This window comes from Capricornis sumatraensis, chromosome X (assembly GCF_032405125.1).
Source record: "Capricornis sumatraensis isolate serow.1 chromosome X, serow.2, whole genome shotgun sequence".
NCBI classification, from domain to species: Eukaryota; Metazoa; Chordata; class Mammalia; order Artiodactyla; family Bovidae; genus Capricornis; species Capricornis sumatraensis.
Window position 1 is genome coordinate 56,428,772 of NC_091092.1, and position 18,444 is coordinate 56,447,215.

The following is an 18,444-nucleotide window of genomic DNA, read 5'->3' on the forward strand; positions in this document are numbered from 1 at the left end:
CTTTTGCATCGTCATTTTTGAATCAGCTTCTCCATTTTTACAGAAAAGTCTCTGGGCATTTGGGGAGGGACTGAAGAGACTCACATCACGCTGGAAGGAACCACCGTCTGACAGCATCGCACCTCCTGACTCATGAACAGAGAGACCCTCTCTCTTATAGATGTTTGTAAACTCCACTCAGCAAAGTTTTGTACTTTTCAGTGTGCATGTCACACACATCTTTTGTTTGTCTATTAGTCTTCTTCTGAAGAATTTCCTTCCTGTGGATGCTATGCTGAACAGAGTTGTTCTCTCAGGTTCTCTTCGGGATGATTCACTGCTGCTATACACAAATGTAATTGGTTTTTTACAACATTGATCTCATATCCTGCATACTGGCTGAACTCATTAACTGGTTCTTATATGTTTTATTTATTTATTTATTTTTGGTGGGTTTGCTAGAATTTTTGCTATGCAAGTTCATATTGTCTCTCAGTAATACCAGCGTTCCTGTTTCCTTCAGAATAATATAAAGAGTAAAAGTTAAATTTCATCAATTGCTCTCAGTCCTCCCTGATATGGAATCACCATCCTCTTAAAGTCATGACAGGGTTGATTGGTCAAAATCCCCAAGCTGCCTCATGTGTGTTCACAACTAGTGCCAGAAGTGACATTTGCTTTGTCAGACCCTGGAAAGCCATAGGAGGACAGTGCCCACAGCAGCTCCTGTGGGCAGAAAATTCTGGCATTATTCCTGTGCAGGGGTCGACTCCAGAGACAGTTTCTTGTAATTCTACACACACACACACACACACACAGACACACACACACAAACCTGGAAGTTTTTGATCACATCCCCTTCAATTCAGCAGGTGGCACTTAAATTTGAAAAGGAATGTGATCTCTATTATTGTAAAATCAACAACACTAATGTGGCAGTGAGAGGCTCTGATCTGCAGAGAGGTATAGAGCTTGCTTATAGGACATGATGTTCTTAAGGTCAAGAGAGATGGCCCGTCCACAATTCTGTGACTTAAATAGTACTAGTGAAAATGTTCATCACTCAGTCATGTCTGACTCTTTGGGACCCCATTAACTGTAGCCTGCCAGGCTCCTCTGTCCATGGAATTCTCCAGGCAAGAATAGTGGAGTGGGTTGCCATTCCCTTCTACAGAGGATCTTCCCCACCCAGGGATCAAACCCAGGTCTCCCGCATTGCAGGCAGACTCCTTGCTGTCTGATAGACAACAAGGATGAGTGAGCAGGAGGATGCAGGAGAGGGCTCCAAAAGCGTCATGAGGTCTTCCCCAGTTCCCAGACCTGAGTCAGTTGTCAGTCACAGAATCCATTCACCAAAAGGAAGGAGGGATCCTCATGAGTAAAGACTCTGAAACACCCTGGCAGATGTGTGCAGCCATCATTCCCCAAGTCTGTCCCACAAAGAGACCCACATCATTCACCTTCATGACTGAACACGGGCAAGACAAGACAGATGCAAACATTGTAAAGACATCAAGAAATGGGATGCTGTGGGAAGTGATAGTCAGGCCTTCACTCCGTCAGTGTCCACAGTGGACGGGGAGCATGTGTGCACAGGAACATATGGAGTTCTGGCCTAGATCTGACCCAGAGAGCTCCTGCCTGCCATCTGCAGATGTGTGATTAGAACAGACGTGCTTGATGATGGGCACAAGCCCTGAATGCACACAAGGCCATTAGTATAGAAGCTATCAGAGCGGAGAAGACCAAGTGCACTCCCTGCACCTTGACTGTGAGAGTAAATACAAACCAAGATTCCCTCTGGTTTGGGAGATATGCAACATTAATGACACCCTTAACACCAAAAGGATGCAGGCAGGTGGGCCCCACCATACCTCCTCAGCGGTCTGGACCCTACTCAAACCTATAGGCTCCTAAGGAGGACTGTGGACCACCACCCACTCGATAGCAACTGCTTTGCCAGGTTTGTTTTTTTTCACTGGAACACATGGCCACCTCCTCGGCATACAGCATGCAGCCATTGGTCCTCATGAGCTAGGTTCTGTCAGACCCACAAAGGGAGGCGACTGCAACAGTAATCCACCACAAAACAGAAGTGGTGTCTCTGAGGAGACCAGACCCAAGCAGGGCCATCGATTACAAGAAGGTGAGCTAAACCCCAATATGACCTGCCAATGTGTCACAAGCAGCTCTGCCTCAGTTTATTCCTGGAGACTAAAGGGCCAGGAAGTTCTTTCCTGACCACGTGCTGGGGGTGTAGAAATGCTGAGCGGAGATGAGGAGTGGGTTGGCTGAACTGAAACTGCAGGTGTAAATGGACTCCTCTGCAATACACCTCCACCACATGTGGCCATAGAGACGGGGGGCAAGCAGAAATCCGCTCCCAGTGGATGCAACTTCTGATGGTGCCTCTAGGGACCCACTATATATGGACAAAGGAAATGGCTCGAGCCAAGAATAGATATAAGCTTAAAGATGATGGAAAATGGATTGGCCAGTCAGTCAGATGCATGGTCCTTGAACCAGAGGGTAGAGTGACCCCGCTGATCACCACTTCCACTGACCCATGACCCCACCTGCCACCACTCCCAGAGATCTATGACTCCCTGTACGACCACTCCCAGTGACTCATGACCCCACCTGCCGCCACTCCCAGTGACCCACAAGGGAAGTTGTGCTTCCAGTTCTTAAGAGTAACTTCTGTAGTTCCATAGCACGGATGTCCACAGCAGCCACATCTAGCTATTTACATTTGACTTCACATTATGTTAAGGTAGAAGTGAACAACAGAATGAAAGGCAAGTTAGTCACAGAGGGTTAGCCTTTGGAGGTTGAAGACATGGGCAGGGGCGATCCCTGCCCCTGTCAGAAGTTCCAGGTGTATGATTCCCACGTATTTTTGTTGGACTCAATCACAAAGCTATATTTCAAGGCTTCTGTGCCCTGATGGTTATTTTGACAAGTCAGATCATCTTCTTGTCCCAGTGAATAAACGGAACAGAACTAGTAAGCATTTACCACTGCTATTGTGATTAGAATATTTGTGCATTGCACAGTAATGCAGAGGAGAATGAACAACCACTACATTCTGGATTTCAAATGCCAGGGTTCCTTTACTGCTCCAGTGAGGAAATGCCCCTGACCCACACATGGACAATAAGACTGTGTGATGAAGCCAGCTACTTCCCACCTTCATTTGAGCCTGGGGATGATGGGGTCTGGGGAGCAGGCTGGTGACTGCACCTGTCATCTGCTCCAGCCTTTCATCTGCTCCAACTGCCTGTTTGTGGACACTGAGGTCCTCTCTGGCTCTGTGGTGGCTGACACACCATCCTGGCAACACACTTCTGGCTAAACCTCAGAAAGGATAGTCTTCTACCACCCAGGCTCACTGATCACTTTCATCAAAGATTGGGAATTAAGGAATTATTTCAATAGTTATTCATAATCATAGCCTTTTGTGATTATTCACATCGCACAGGGTTGTTATTTGCTAGCCGTCATGACACTCACCAAAAGCGACCTCAACTGTCCATTTATCTGATTCACAAGAATCGTGACAGGGGACTATTATCTGGGGACCTTCATATACGACTTGTGAGGGAATGCCAACCCTGCAGCCACTTTTGGCTGGGAGGTTGTCTGGACAGGGACAGGAAGCGTAGAGCTCCGAGATGCAGAGAGTGAGGCCAGGTTGGAGACAGTGGGGGCAAGGGGTCCATAGTAGGGGTGACATGAGCTCTGGGCTGGACACCAGGGACAGGGTGCCCCCATCCTTGGAGGTCCACTTGGGTCGCTGCCTCCAACACACCATCAGGAGGACCGAAGGGCTCTGAGACAATGGAAGGGTGCTGCTCTGAGAGCTAAAGTGAGCAGGTGGCAGGAAGGGATTCCTGGACTTTGTTTCCTGAAGGGTGGCCCCTTGTTTGAAGTCCACCACCCCCACTCACATCAGGAGCCGTGCAGAGTGTGACATTTCATGAAAAAGGGAGAAATACACAGGACTCCAGCTCCTCCTGGTGTGCAAACAGAGTGGTTTGTTTCACGACTGTGCTGGTTAGAGAAGGAACCCGAGATTCCAGAGGCTGCTTTGGTATAAATGACCTTCACAGTCTTGTGGACCCCAGCTGCTTTCTCACCATCCCCAGAGGCTCTTAGGCCAGTTCCCCATCTCTGTGTCTCCTTTTCTCCTGGCCTGGCCCTGCCACGTAGGGAACGGAAGGGGAAAGAAGAATTGACCCCAGAAGGAGGGCAGAGGGCGAGGACTGTGTGGTCCTCACGTGGTTCTGGCTTGAAGCTCAGCTCCAAACTCCTAGGCTGCATCCTGATAGCTTATGGTGAATTATGTTGGATTCATGATCTCCGAAGAAGAAGATTTAGCTTTGGGACCAGGGGCCAGGTTTGATCACTCAAGAGCTTTTGTGTAGCGGAGTTTCATTAAAGTAAGAAAAGGGACAGAGAAAGCTTCTGACATAGACATCAGAAGGGGGACGGAGAGTGCCCCCTTTGCTGGTGTTACCAAGGGAGTTATATACTTTGTTATAATTGGTTATTACAGTTAATCAAAGGACTGTCTCAAGGTTGTAAAAATCTTACCAGACCCACTCTCACAATTTACATTTTAGGATAACAGGACTAGAACTTAAAAATAAAAAGATCCTACCAGACCCACTCCCGTAATACACATTCTAAAATAGCAGGATTAGTCAGTCAGAAGGTTTTCCGGTAGGAGAAATTGTCCTCAAGCATTGTTGCTGTATAATCCCTAGGACAGAGTTTAAGCTGAGTTGTTTGTTGTGTACTCATCAGTTTGAGGCTTAAAGGAAAAAACATTTTATGTGACTAAGACCAAGAAATGTAAAGGCGAAAAACACTTGTCCCTTCTTCCTCCTTGAGAATTCAGACCCCTATCTCCTCCTTGAGAGCCCCAGACCCCTTTCTCCTCCTCAGGGAACCTGGACTTGTCATCAACCTGCCTGGGAATTGACTCTCTCAATCCCTACCCCTTGGCTCAGGGCTCTCCACCATCCTCAGTCCCTCTGGCTGTATCACCCCCAGGACACCATCTGCAGTGCCCAGAATCCAAAATGCTCCTTCCTCTTCCACCCTGTCTACATCACAACTGTCCTGGAGGGTTTTAGGAGAACAGCAGTCCTTGGAAAAACACCCACCTTCTGACTGTGCCACTGGGAGGAACCCAGGTCCTCCCTCTTGGCCCTGAACAGATGGCGTCTGGACAGCTCTTCCATCAGTCGGTCAGTCAGGAGCCTTTCCTGCTTCTTGGGAGCTCAGGCCCATGGATGTGGCACCACCTGCCTCCAAAATACATTTCTACCCCACCCCAGGCAAAGTGCAGGGGACAGACGGGGACCTCGGGCCTGGCGGAGGGGCGGGGCGGGGGTGGGGGCGGAGCGGGACCCAGAGGAGCAGTAAGTGGTCCGTTGAGAGACATGCCCTGGACTGCTCTGACTCAGGCCACTTACAGATCTCCTCCTGAGGGCTGCTCTTGGGCCTCACACAGGTGTTCCTCCTTGGTCGACTTTCCACTATCAAGTGAGGAAGTGAGATGGCTCCTGAGGTTGCAGCCAGCATAGCCAGTGTTTCATGGGATGAGGAGGGAAGTGATTTGCGGCATGTTGGGTTCCATCTAATCTGGGATGGGGAGCCCCCACCTCACCTTGACTCCTCACACTGCCTGGACCTTGTATTCTGTGACCTCAGGACACATTCTCAGACCTAGGTCTTCACCTCTAGGTTCCTGAAGTCCTTGTGAGAAGTAACAAAGGCTCATATCCAGTGTCAAGAGGAACCAGAGATCAAATTGCTAACATTCTTCTGATCATAGAGACAGCAAGGGAATTTCAGAGGGACATCTACCTCTGTTTCATTGACTACACTAAAGCCTTTGACTGTGTGAAATGAAAGTCGCTCAGTCATGTCCGACTCTTTGCGAACCCAGGGACTACACAGTCCATGGAATTCTCCAGGCCAGAATACTGAAGTGGGTAGCCTTTCCCTTCTCCAGAGGATCTTCCCAACCCAGGGATCGAACCCAGGTCTCCAGAACTGCAGGCGGATTCTTTACCAGCTGAGCCACCAGGGAAGCCCAAGAACACTGGGGTGGGTAGCCTATCCCTTCTCTAGGGGATCTACCTAACCCAGGAATCAAACCGGGGTCTCCTGCATTGCAGGCACATTCTTTACCAGCTGAGTTACCAGGGAATCCCAACTGTATGGATCAGAACAAAGTTTGGAGAATTCTTAAGGAGATAGGAATCTCTGACCATCCTACCTGTCTCGTGAGACCTGTATGCATGTCAAGAAGCAACAAATCAGGTCAGTTCAGTTCAGTCGCTCAGTTGTGTCCAACTCTTTGCGACCCCATGAATTGCAGCACACCAGGCCCCCCTGTCCATCACCAACTCCTGGAGTTCACTCAAACTCATGTCCATCGAGTCAGTGACGCCATCCAGCCATCTCATCCTCTGTTGTCCCCTTGTCCTCCTGCCCCCAATCCCTCCCAGCATCAGAGTCTTTTCAATGAGTCAACTCTTCGCATGAGGTAGCCACAATATTGGACTTTCAGCTTTAGCATCAGTCCTTCCAATCAACACCAAGACTTATCTCCTTTAGGATGGACTGGTTGGATCTCCTTGCAGTCCAAGGGACTCTCAAGAGTCTTCTCCAACACCACAGTTCAAAAGCATCAATTCTTCAGCACTCAGCTTTCTTCACAGTACAATTCTCACATCCATACATGACCACTGGAAAAACCATAGCCTTGACTAGATGGACATTTGTTGGCAATGTAATGTCTCTGCTTTTGAATATACTGTCTAGGTTGGTCATAACTTTCCTTCCAAGGAGTAAGCGTCTTTTAATTTCATGGCTGCAATCACCATCTGCAGTGATTTTGGAGCCCAAAAAAATAAAGTCTGTCACTGTTTCCCCATCTGTTTGCCATGAAGTGATGGGACTGGATGCCATAATCTTAGTTTTCTGAATGTTGAGCTTTAAGCCAACTTTTTCACTTTCATCAAGAGGCTCTTTAGTTCTTCACTTTCTGCCATAAGGGTGGTGTCATCTGCGTATCTGAGGTTATTGATATTTCTCCCAGAAATCTTGATTTCAGCTTGTGCTTCTTCCAGCCCTGTGTTTCTCATGATGTTCTCTGCATATAAGTTAAATAAGCAGGGTGACATTATACAGCCTTGATGTAGTCCTTTTCCTATTTGGAACCAATCTGTTGCTCCATGTCCATATTAAAATGTTATGACCAGGTTTCCTTGTCAATCGCAATAGAATCAGATTTTAATCATGTCTTCTATGAATTTACTCCCATGCATTTAGAAGAATACTGCTAGTTCTTCAAGATGTATGGAAAAGACTTTCTAAGATTAAACAGATAAACAAATTTTGTTATTAACAGTAAGCTGGTACCAGACTAGAATTTAGTCTTCTCTCTGTTTAGAGAAGAAAGTCTTCTTAAAATTCAGCTTTTGATAACAGATTATAAATTTATTTGCCTTTAAGTGATTTTTATTTGTTTTAAAAATCTTTTTGTTACTTTAGTAGTGTAAATAAACATTATTTAAGATTATGGTACATGTAGACAAAGCTCATTCTGCTTCAACAAAAAATAACCCTTCAAGGTTAGACTTTTGCTATCCTGATGTCCTTAAAACATGGTGACAGTCTCCTTTTAAATCAGGAAATTAAAAATAAATAGACAATAGCTAAAAATCAAAGATCCAGGGCTATGGGAAATCCAAGAAAGTTGCTTAGCTTTTCCCGGCTCCCTGACAGACCTCATTTTTATTTGATGGGTTAAAGACTTACCTGGCTACAGTGTTAATGCCCTCACATGAATTCTCCAAAAAAATCATGTTTCATTAAATATTAAGTTCTAGTTTTGTTAATTAAGGTCTCTGCTACTAAGACTCACTTCTGAGATAGTTCCTTGTTATGTTATATTGCTAAAAGGTTCAATTAAATTATTAAGAAGGACACTCAAGATTATTTTTAAAGCTTACCTCAGCAGCCAGTCTTTGGATAAAGGTCAGATGCTCCATGATGTACAACCAGGAGATTAGCACTTGGCTGTAATCATTTAACTGAGACAGGTGACCTGGGGTATACCGGGCTATCCCCAATGAAAGTTCTTGACTTAAATTCTTGCTTGTGACCTTACTAATAACTGCTAGCTATATTATTTTCTATGTAGCTTGTTTCAGAAGATAATTTCTTATGTTACCAAATGTGTGACAGAGCCTGTGATAAAATGCCGATATGCAGTTCCATATGAGACCATTAACTGTAATAATGTAACTTTAGATATGGGAATAAGGAACAAGAGGAAACATTTTCCTGGACCAAGAAGCTAGTAAGACAGGTATGGTCCAGAGACTTTTGCTACTTACAAGGCCTGGTCTAGTGACAACACACTGAGCAGTCTGTCAATGGAATCTTTGTTAGACCTGGGAATGAGCCTTCCCAGCACTGCAGGACACAATGACCATGAAATGTCTCCCAAACATGGTCAACTATGACTATGAAGGGGCCCTGCTGACTGGAAGTTGGCCCTTGCCAGCTGCCTCTACAAAGACTGAATCATGACCACTACAAGATGCTGACCTTCAACACCTCCTTGAAAGGAGTTCAGGGTGGAGACAAAAAATAAGGCATTCTGTGCTCTGGGAAAAACCCAGGAAAACAGGCCTTCAGATAGTCAGATATTTTCAGGTAAAGATTTTTATGAGTCCAACTTCTTGCATCTTCTCCCACCTAGAGAAACACTAATGTCACGAACCAATGTCTGGACCTGGTTCTCCTGGTTGCACCTCAGCAGCTTTCCTACTTCTATTAATCTTTGGGCAATATATCTTTAACATTCTTGTTAAGTTTGTTTCTCCAAGTAGTAGTACGACAAAAATATCCCCTGGCCAATGCTCAGACAACACTAGAACAAGCTGCCTTAGCCTGTGGACTCTCATTGCCCTCCCTAAGTGCACCCTGAGGACCTCAGGCTATTCTCCTTTTGAGATCTTATACGGGAGACCACCCCCAGTGATAAGAAAGCTCAAAGGAGACCATCAACAACTAGCTGACCTGGAGATGTCCCAACACCCCCAGGCCCTGGAAAGTCTTCCGCCATATCGCCTAAGAAACCTGAGAAAGGACACCCATTCCACTGGGCAATTGGGTTCACCCCTGTCAGCCGGGAGATGAGGTATGGGTTAAAGACTGGAAAAAGGAGCCACTTCAGCCAGTTTGGACAGGCCCTCACACGGCCATCCTGGCAACCCCTACTACTGTTAAAGTTACAGGCATCATCCCCTGGATCCACCACACCAGAGTCACGAAGGCAGTGGCTTCCTGTAATGAGGACACCTGGAAAGCAGTTCAGGACCCCAAAAAGCTCCTCAAGATCTATTTCAGAAACAACGACCCTCACCCGCGAAGGATGCTGAGCTCTGCTCTAGTCACTCCGGAAGCTGACTAAGTACATGCACAGCAGAAGCTTGAGGATTCTTCATCCTTGCTCCAGCCACACTCCGGCAGCTAGCTGGTCAACACATGGCAGAAGCTTCAGGATCTGGCTATCAAAATATCAATGGATTTTCATTGTCAACCCTGGACTCTATCCCTGATTGCTGTTATTTCTGTGCTCTTCGCCACAGGACTAGCTTCTGTCGCACCCCAGGACTAGGATTTGGGTCAGAATTTAGTTAACTGTCTGTTATCTCACTGTAATGGGAAGCTTCATTCTTACTGGAAGTCTCTTACGATCGATTCTCCCTACTAACTAAATTGCTCCACAGTATAACTGATGCCCCTTCACGATAGGCTCAGTTGCTACAGCCATGACAACCCAAAGATGGGGAGAAAACCTTTTGCAAGTCTTCAGTTATCTGTTATGTGCAGGCTGCTTTGCAGCCACTGGGTGTCCCTTGCTGTTATAGATGGTGCCGCCCCCATCAAGGCCTTTTCTTTGTTTGTGGGACAGATGCTTACTTACGTCTACCTGTCAATTAGGTGGGTATCTGCACCCTAGCTTTCCTCACTCCCCAGATGAATATTGTCCCTAACAACCAGACTCCCACCGTACCTCTGGCAGCACATGTGCCGTCAAAAAGAGTCATCCAATTTATACCCCTACTAGCTAGTCTGGGAATCATGGCTGGGATAGGTATGGGAATGGGAGGAATTGCTTCATCAACCACCTCTTATCATACACTATCCGAAGACTTCACAGACGACATTGGGAGAGTGGCCAAATCTTTAGTGGCCTTACAGGACCAACTAGACTCCCTGGCTGAGGTGGTTTTGCCAAATAAGAGAGGTCTAGACCAACTGACTGGAGAAGGCAATGGCAACCCACTCCAGTACTCTTGCCTGGAAAAATCCCATGGACGGAGGAAACTGGTAGGCTGCAGTCCATGGGGTCGCACAGAGTCAGACATGGCTGAAGCGACTTAGCAGCAGCAGCATCAGACCTACTGACAGTTGAAAAGTGTCTGCCTTTTCAGCTGCCTCTTCTTGAATGAAGAATCCTGCTTTTATATACACCAGTCAGAAATAGTCAGGAACATGGCCCAACATCAACGAGAACAAATCATAAAAAGAGAGAAAAGCTAGCTAATTCTTGGGGTAATTGGAGCAATATCTGGAGCTGGGCATCATGGCTTCTCCCTTTAACAGGTCCTCTCTTCATGCTCTTTGCAGTGCTCTTGTTTGGCCCTTGTATTCTCTATGCTATTACCCAGTTCATAAGCTCTCGGATTGAATCCACAAAGTTACAAATGGGAATAATTCAGTACACTCTCCCTAAATGATGGGGAGCTTGGAATGTCCTACCAAAAACACGGAACGATGCTTTCTACAATGAGTGATAGAAGCATCGAGTGGGGAATGAAGAGGAAAAGTTAACATTTTACACGACCTCCTTCTCCTTCTGCCTCTGTAACTCAGCTTCCCCCTTGCAAAGTCTAGATCACCTGGGTCCTGTAGTCTCAGGAAGCGGGAACTTGCAATGCTAGAAACTGGAGTTCATCTCACTCACCCCTGTCCTGCTCTTTGCCCTGCAAACCTGCTTAATCATGCCTGTGCAGGTCAGGCGTCCCCCTCCTCATCTTGACCACTGTTCCCAAGCGTGAGAAACCCTTAGTTTAAACCACCCTATTAACAGCTAGTGTTGCCCACTACAGTCTGTCTATGAAAACTCTGCAATCCCTTTGATCGGGGCTCAGAGCTTGGAGTGTTGACTCCTCTGTGCCTGCCGGCATAATAAACCTGAGTTATCCAAATCTCCTAGTGTCGTGCTTGGATTCTCGAGTACCAGTTTCTGCAACATGGTAACTGAAATGTCTTCAGCTATAAACCCTGAGACTGAGAAGATTGTGTGCCAACCCAAATCCACTCATGTCTCATTTGGAACCTTTCAAGTGTATTTACACTCAGGCAGAAAAACCAGGAGTCTACTTGATTCTGATCAAAGTGCACTTTCTCTTTTGGACCCAGGAGATTCATCTCCAAGTGAAGAAGAACTTCTATTGTGTATGTCCTATTTCAAATTTTCTTCTCACCCATAAGACATTGTCGAGAGGTCTGGTACTGCCACCACCCAGCCTCATCTCGATCACCTCCCACAGAAGGAACCCAGCTTCCCAAAGCCCAAACTGCCCTGGCTCAGGCACTGACACTCGAGGGCTTCTCCTGGAGCCCCACTGCCCCGCCCCGTGTTGCCTTGTCCTGGGACTAGGGGATGTCGCTCCACCTTCCTCATGTGGCTGCAGCTCTTAGATGATCACTCCCAGTGTGGGGGTGGCCTGCTCTTCCTAGTGTCCCCACTGTTAACACGGCCTGTCACAGAGCACGAGCTCCCTGAAGTCCTGTGGAATAAATGAGCCGGGAGCAGGGCCTTATTTAGTTGGATTAGTTTTCTCCTACTTTCTTAAATAATAACCTGGGAAAACCCAAATAACCTGAGATAGCTTAGCTGTATAAAATGACAGACAAAAAGTATAAGAAGCAAGATTTCACTATAATCACATTTTATTTTCTTATTCTTTCACCAAGTACCTTACTGCTAGGTAAGTTCACATTTCCAAAATACTTATAATTCCAATCTCATGTTACCATGTTCAGGGTCACAAAATAAAATTGGAAAGTTCCCAAACTCTTTTAAAAACCAGCAAAACTGTAGTCCTTAAACTGGGTAAGTACAAATACATGTGTGATCAATGTCATTCACAAAGTTAGATACTGAAGGTTATTAAGCCTTAAGCTGAAATACACATTTGAAAAATTCCTAAAGAAAACAGAGATCGCAGAGAACACGAACCTAAAAATGCTACACACCGGGTTTCCCAAGTGGCCCAGGCCATCACTCCTGAGAAGGCTGACTGCTCCCTTTTCAATCACAGAGGGAAGGATCAGCCTGGCTGCTGCTCTGGCTCAGGACCCCTCTTTCTCCTCCCTCACAGCCTCTGCAGAAGGGAATGGGAAGGACCTAAAAGCCCTTCGGTGGACCCTGAGCAGATACTTTGTGAATTTCTCCTTGCTGGTCTCCGCAAAGGCCCGGGGACCCCACAGGAACTCGAAGCGAGCAGGGTCGCTGTCAGGCACCTGCCGGTACTCCAGGTACCCCTCTCGCACCCACACTTGGGTCAGCAGCTCCCTGGGCTCCCCAAAGATAGAGTGCTCCTTCCAAACATACACTCCCATCTTGTTGAGTGCTCTCCAGATCTCCTCCTCAGGGCCGCGATCCCCATTCTGGAGGATCAGGCTGAGGACCACCACCAGGAGGCCGGCCTTGGGCAGGCCCTGCTCACCGCTCTGTATCACATCACAGGTGAGGCCCAGGCAGGGAACCATGATGTAGATGGGCGCAGTTTCTACCTGCCTCACATCTATACCAAAGACCAGCAGAACGCATTCAACCGCTTGGCGGAAGACCTCCGGGAAGTGCTCCTGGTTACCTCCGAGGACCGTATGCAGCAATTCGGCATCAGAGGTTGGCTCCTTGGCTCGATACTTGCAGAGCAGTAACTTCACCATGTTAGCCACCATTTTATTCAGAGCTTCCTGGGGCAAGGCCTCCTCAGCGGCGCATAAAGAGACTGGGCGGGAAGAGGCTGAGGGGGTTGCTGCCTCCCCTCCCTCAGCCCCCAAGAGCTGTGCTTCCTCCGGGCCCTGGGCCTCGCCTGGGTCCTGAAGGTCTTTCTTGGGCTTCCTTAGCTCACTCATCTTGACCTCGAGCACGATACCTGGAATCAAACCACAGACAAGAGTGAGGCAGGGGACACTGTGGACCATGGGCCTCAGCTAAGAAATACACCCTGGGTGGTCGACACAGGCCACTTATAGGCCTCCTCTTGAGGGGCGCTCTCGGCCTCACAGCGGCCGTCCTTCTGGGCGGTCTGACCCCCAGCTACCGGAAGGAGGAAGGGCAGTGGCTCTCCTGGGTGCAGCCAACACAGCCAGAGGTTTTGGGGCTGACGTGGTGGGGGGATTAGGGATTTGTGGGGTCCCCTCTGTTCTGGGATGGGGAGCCCCTGGTGCTCATTCATCCACCTTCCTCACCTTGACTCCTGGTACTGCCTGGACCTCCTCTTTTCTCTGATCTCTGGACACAGGCCTCAGACCTCTGCTCCTGGTTCCTGGAGCCCCTGTGAGAAAAATGGAGGGGGGCCCTCGGGGGTAGATTGTGGCACACCCCTGGACTCTGAGCCCCGCCCCCCAGTTGTGGGGGAAATGGTCCCCTTATAGCTCCCTTGTAGTGCCCACCTTTCCCCTGCCACAGCCTGGACCCTGCCCTTTGGGGGCCTGCAGAGTAACTCAAAACAAGACCCGAGTCCGAAAGGAAAGCGCTAAGGGGCCCCACATGTGGTTGCACCTGCCCAGGGCCTCCCGCGGGTCGTAGGCTGGGGAGATGCTCGGTCCCCACTTCACGTCCAGCCTGGACTCCCAGCACTGACCACAAGGGTGGGTATGGCTCTTTCCGGGAAGTCCACCCTCCGCGGATCTGAAGCCTCCACCCTCCGCCTGAGCACCTCACCTCCCCAGGCCCCTAAGCCAGAGGTCGACAAACTGCTCATCCTGCTCAACCCGCTCCGGGACCTCTAAGACCCCCATCAAGGGCAACGATCCCTCCCTGTGTTGGGGTCTAACTGCCTCAGTCCTTCCCCGCCTGCAGCCTGGATTCCAGGCAGGCCCTGGAATTGGCCCGTCCTCCATTTTGAGGCCCCGCCGCTCTCACCCGGTCCCCCGCCTCTCTGAGACCCGATGTCAGGAAATGCGGCATGAGGTCGTCCTGCCTGGGGACTACCAGGGTCCCCTCTGTTCTGGGGTCCCGCTCCCCTCACTCCTCCCTCAGCGTCCTCACCTTGACTCCCGGTAGGACCGGAGCCCTGTCCTCCCCCACTCTGAGGCCTGGCTCCGCACACCAGCGCCCCGGTCTCTCTTGAGACCCGGATGTCAGAAAGTCAGGACAGGTGTAGTGTGCTCTTCTCACCCCAGGGTCTCCCAGGGCGGGTGGCAGGGATCTGTGGGGCTCCATCAGTACTCTTTGGGGGTCCCCTTATCGTTCGTCAAGGCCTTACCTTGTCTCCGAGTACAAGTTCAGATTCTCTCCTCTCCCGCGCTGAGGCCCCGCCCCTTATACCACGTGCCGTCTCTCTGAGACCCGGATGTCAGGAAGTCAGACCATGCCTGTTGTTCTTATCCTGCCTCACGGTCTCCAAGGACCGACAACAGAGAGCTTTCTTTGAGGTCAAGGGTCCCCTAGTCCCCCCTCAGCGACCTCAACTGCTTACCCCACAGGACCTGGAATTCTCTCTGCCCACCTGAGGCCCTGCCGCCTATGCCGGGTCCCCAGTCTCTCCGAGACCCGGATGTCAGGAAATGCGGCATGTGCTCATCCCACCCTATGTGCTCCCTGAGCCCACTCTGTGATGGGGTCCAGGTTCCCCTCAGTCTTTCCTCAGGGTCCTCACCCGGACTTCTTCAGAACCTAAGATCCTCCCCTTCTCCTTCTAAGGCCCGCCCCTTTCAAGCGGGGCCCCAACCTGCCAGAGACAGGGATGCCAAAGCTAGGACACACTGCCAAGTGCTCATGCTGCCACCAGGGATGCTTAGGGCTGACAGCAGGGGTGGGATCTAAGGGGTCTTTGTGTCCTCCTCAGGGTCCTCATCTTGAGCTCTGGAAGGTACAGGATGTCCCTAAGTTTACCCAAGGCTGGACCCTTACACCAAAGCCCTCATTGCCCTGAGACCACAGCTTCCAGAGCTGCTGGTCTCCTGGGCCAGTGGAACGGCCTCTACGAAGAACGTGTGAGGTGCACACTGGGATATGAGAGCCCGCGGTGCTGGGGTTTCACCTTCCAGGGACTGGACAAACTCCACATCTGTCGTCATTAGCTCCCCCACTGAGTAAGATATATGGCCCTGGAACCAGAGGAAACAGTGACCCCACCTACCACCACTCCCAGTGACCCACAAGGGAAGTTGTGCTTCTGGTCCCCCGTGTAGGTTCTGCAGTTCCTCAGTGGGGCTATCTAGCCGTTACCCACTTCTAACTATTTACATTTGACTTCACATTATATTAAGGCAGATGGTCAGGCTCTGGGACACACTAAGCACATTTGAGTTCACACTACCCAGCCTCATGTGGCTACTGGTTACTCTATTAATGGTGGTGACAGGACATGCTCTTCCCAAAGGAAGATGGTTCCCCCAGGAGATAGCATAACAGTCCTAGTGACCTATGAGCCATGGTTCCCACCTGGCACTTTGCGCTCCTCTCCGTAGAGGTTCAGGCACCAGTTCCCCATCCACATGTCTCCTCTTCTCCTGACCCAGCCCTGCCATGTGATGAAGGGAAAGGGAGAGACGGATGGACCCCAGAAGGAGGGCAGAGCGTGAGGACTGTGTGGTCTTCATGTGGTTCTGCCTTGAAGCTCAGCTCCAGACTCCTAGGCTGCATCCCTGCCCCTTGCTCCCAGGGCTCTCCACCCTCCTCAGTCCCTCTGGCTGTACCACTCCCAGGATACCATCTGCAGTGCCCAGAATCCAAAATGCTCCTTCCTCTTCCACCCTGTCTACATCATAACTATTCCTGGAGGGCTCTAGGAAGAGAGTAGTTCTCCTAAGAACACCCACCTTCTGACTGTGCCACTGGGAGGAGCCCAGGTCCTCACCCTTGGCCCTGAATGGATGGCACCTGGACAGAGCTTCCATCAGTCACTCATGCAGGAGCCCTTCCTGCTTCTTGGGAGCTCAGCCCCATGGATGTGGCACCACTTGCATCCGGAACATCTTTCCACCCCATCCCAGATACCAGCACACATGGGATGTGGTGGTGCCCTGCTTCTCCCAGTGTCCTCACTGCTAACACAGGGCCTTCCACAGAGCAGAGGATCCATGAAGTTCTGTGGAATAAATGAACCAGTGAGAAGGGGGCTATTAATCTCATCTATTTTCTTCTACTTTCTTAAATAATAACCTGGCAAAATCTGAGTAAACAGATATGGATTAGCTCTAGAGAAGGACAGACAAAAACTATAAGGATCAAGAATTCACTACAATCATTTTTTATTTTCCACTTCTTCCGCCAACTATATACTGCTAGTAAGTTCACATATCCAAAATAGTTGTAATTCCAATTCCATGTTATCTTGCTCAGGGTCACAAAATAAAATGGGAGAGTTCCCAATCTCTTTTACAAAACAGCAAAACTCTGGTCCTTTAACTGGCTAAGTACAAATACATGTGTGATCAATGTCATTCACGAAGTTAGATACTGAAGTCTATTAAGGCTTAAGCTGAGAAAACACATTGGAAAAATTCATTTAAAAAAGAGATTTATTTCCACATCATCGCAGAGAAAAGGAACACAAAGCTGTTATACACCGGGTTCCCCAGTGGCCCATGCCATCACTACTGAGAAAGCTGACTGCTCCCTCTTCAGTCACAGAGGGAAGGATCAGTTTGGCAGCTTCTCTGGGTCAGGACTCCTCTTCTCCTCCCTCACAGTCTCTGCAGACAGGGGTGGGAAGGCTCTGGAAAACCTTTGGCTGACTCTGAGCAGATACTCCGTGACTTCCTACTTGTTGGTCTCTGCATAGGCCCAGGGACCCCACAGGAACTCGTATCGATGAGAGTCGTTGTCAGGCATCTGCTGGTACTCCAGGTACCCCTCCTGTACCCACACATGGGTCAGCAGTGGCCTGTGCTCCCCAAAGACGCATTGCTCACTCCTAACACACACTCAATCTGCTGAGTGTTCCCCAGACTTCCTCCACAGGGGCACGGTCTCCATTCTGCATGATCAGGCTGAGGACGAGCACCAGGAGACCAGCCTTGGGCAAGCCCTGCCCACTGCTCAGCATTGCATCGCAGGTGAATCCCAGCGTGGAGACCATGATGTAGATGTGCTCCATGGGGTCCACCTCCTTCACCTCAATGCCACAGACCAGCTCCTTGGCCTGATACTTGAAGAGCAAGAAACTTCATTAGGTTAACCAGCATCTCATTCAGAGCTTCCTGGGACAAGGCCACTGCAAGGGAGACTGGCGGGGAGGAGACCAGGGCGGATGCAGCCTCCCCTGCCTCAGCCCCCAAGAGTTGCTCCTCCTCTGGGTCCTGGGCCTCGCCTGGGTCCTGAAGGTCTTCCTCGGGCTTGCTCAGCTCACTCATCTCGATCCCAAGTGCAATGCCTAGGATCGAAGCACAGACAGGAATAAGGCAGGGGGACAGATGGGGACCATGGGCCTGGGGGAGGGAGAGGATGAGAGCGGCCTCTGATGAGAACCACGTCCTGGGCAGTCTGACACAGACCATGTACAGGTCTCCTCTTCATGGGTGCTGTCAGTCCCCTGGCTACCTGAAGGAGGAAGTGAGGTGGCTCCTCAGAGTGCAGTCAGCACAGACTGAGATTTCCAGGGCTGACAAGGTGTGGAGATTAGGCCCTTGTGGGCTCCCCTATGTTCTGGGATGGGGAGCCCCTGGTGCACACTCAGTGTACCCGCCTCACCTTGACTCCTGGCACTGCCTGGACCTCTTCTGTTCTCTGACCTCTGGACATGGTCCTCAGACCTCTGCCTTCACCTCCTGGTTCCTGGATCCCCTGTGAGAGAAATAGAGGGTATACCACAGTGGTGTCGTATAGCACAGCCCTGAGCCTTCCGTGACAGTACAAGGGGTGGACTCTTTGAGGTCCCCCAGTTGTGTGGTGGGTGGTCCCCTCAGGGCTCACTTGTAGTGCTCACCTTTCTCCTGGCACGACCTGGTCCCACCTCTCTGGGGGCCTGCATGGAAACTCAGAACAAGACCAGAGTCTGAACAGAAAGCACTAAGAGTCCCCACATGTGGCCGCACTGCCCAGGGCCTCCTGAGGGTCCTCAACTCCTCCTCACATCCTGCCTGGCAGGGGTCTGCTCGTCCTCCATCGGTGTCCGGCAAGTC

The 18,444-nt window shown here is 49.7% G+C and overlaps 1 protein-coding gene and 1 pseudogene across 1 annotated transcript; both read right to left on the minus strand.

The window, feature by feature from the left end:
• Positions 1 to 12,435: 12,435 nt before the first annotated feature.
• Positions 12,436 to 13,227, minus strand: LOC138070748 (melanoma-associated antigen 8-like). The gene has a single exon (XM_068961960.1). The coding sequence runs from the start codon at positions 13,225 to 13,227 to the stop codon at positions 12,436 to 12,438; it is 792 nt and encodes a 263-aa protein (XP_068818061.1).
• Positions 13,228 to 16,918: 3,691 nt separating this feature from the next.
• Positions 16,919 to 18,134, minus strand: LOC138070681 (melanoma-associated antigen 8-like; annotated as a pseudogene).
• Between the last annotated feature and the right edge of the window lie 310 nt (positions 18,135 to 18,444).

Excerpts from the sequence above, each read along its gene's own strand:
- LOC138070748 (XM_068961960.1), bottom strand. The coding sequence starts at position 13,227 with ATGAGTGAGCTAAGGAAGCCCAAGAAAGACCTTCAGGACCCAGGCGAG.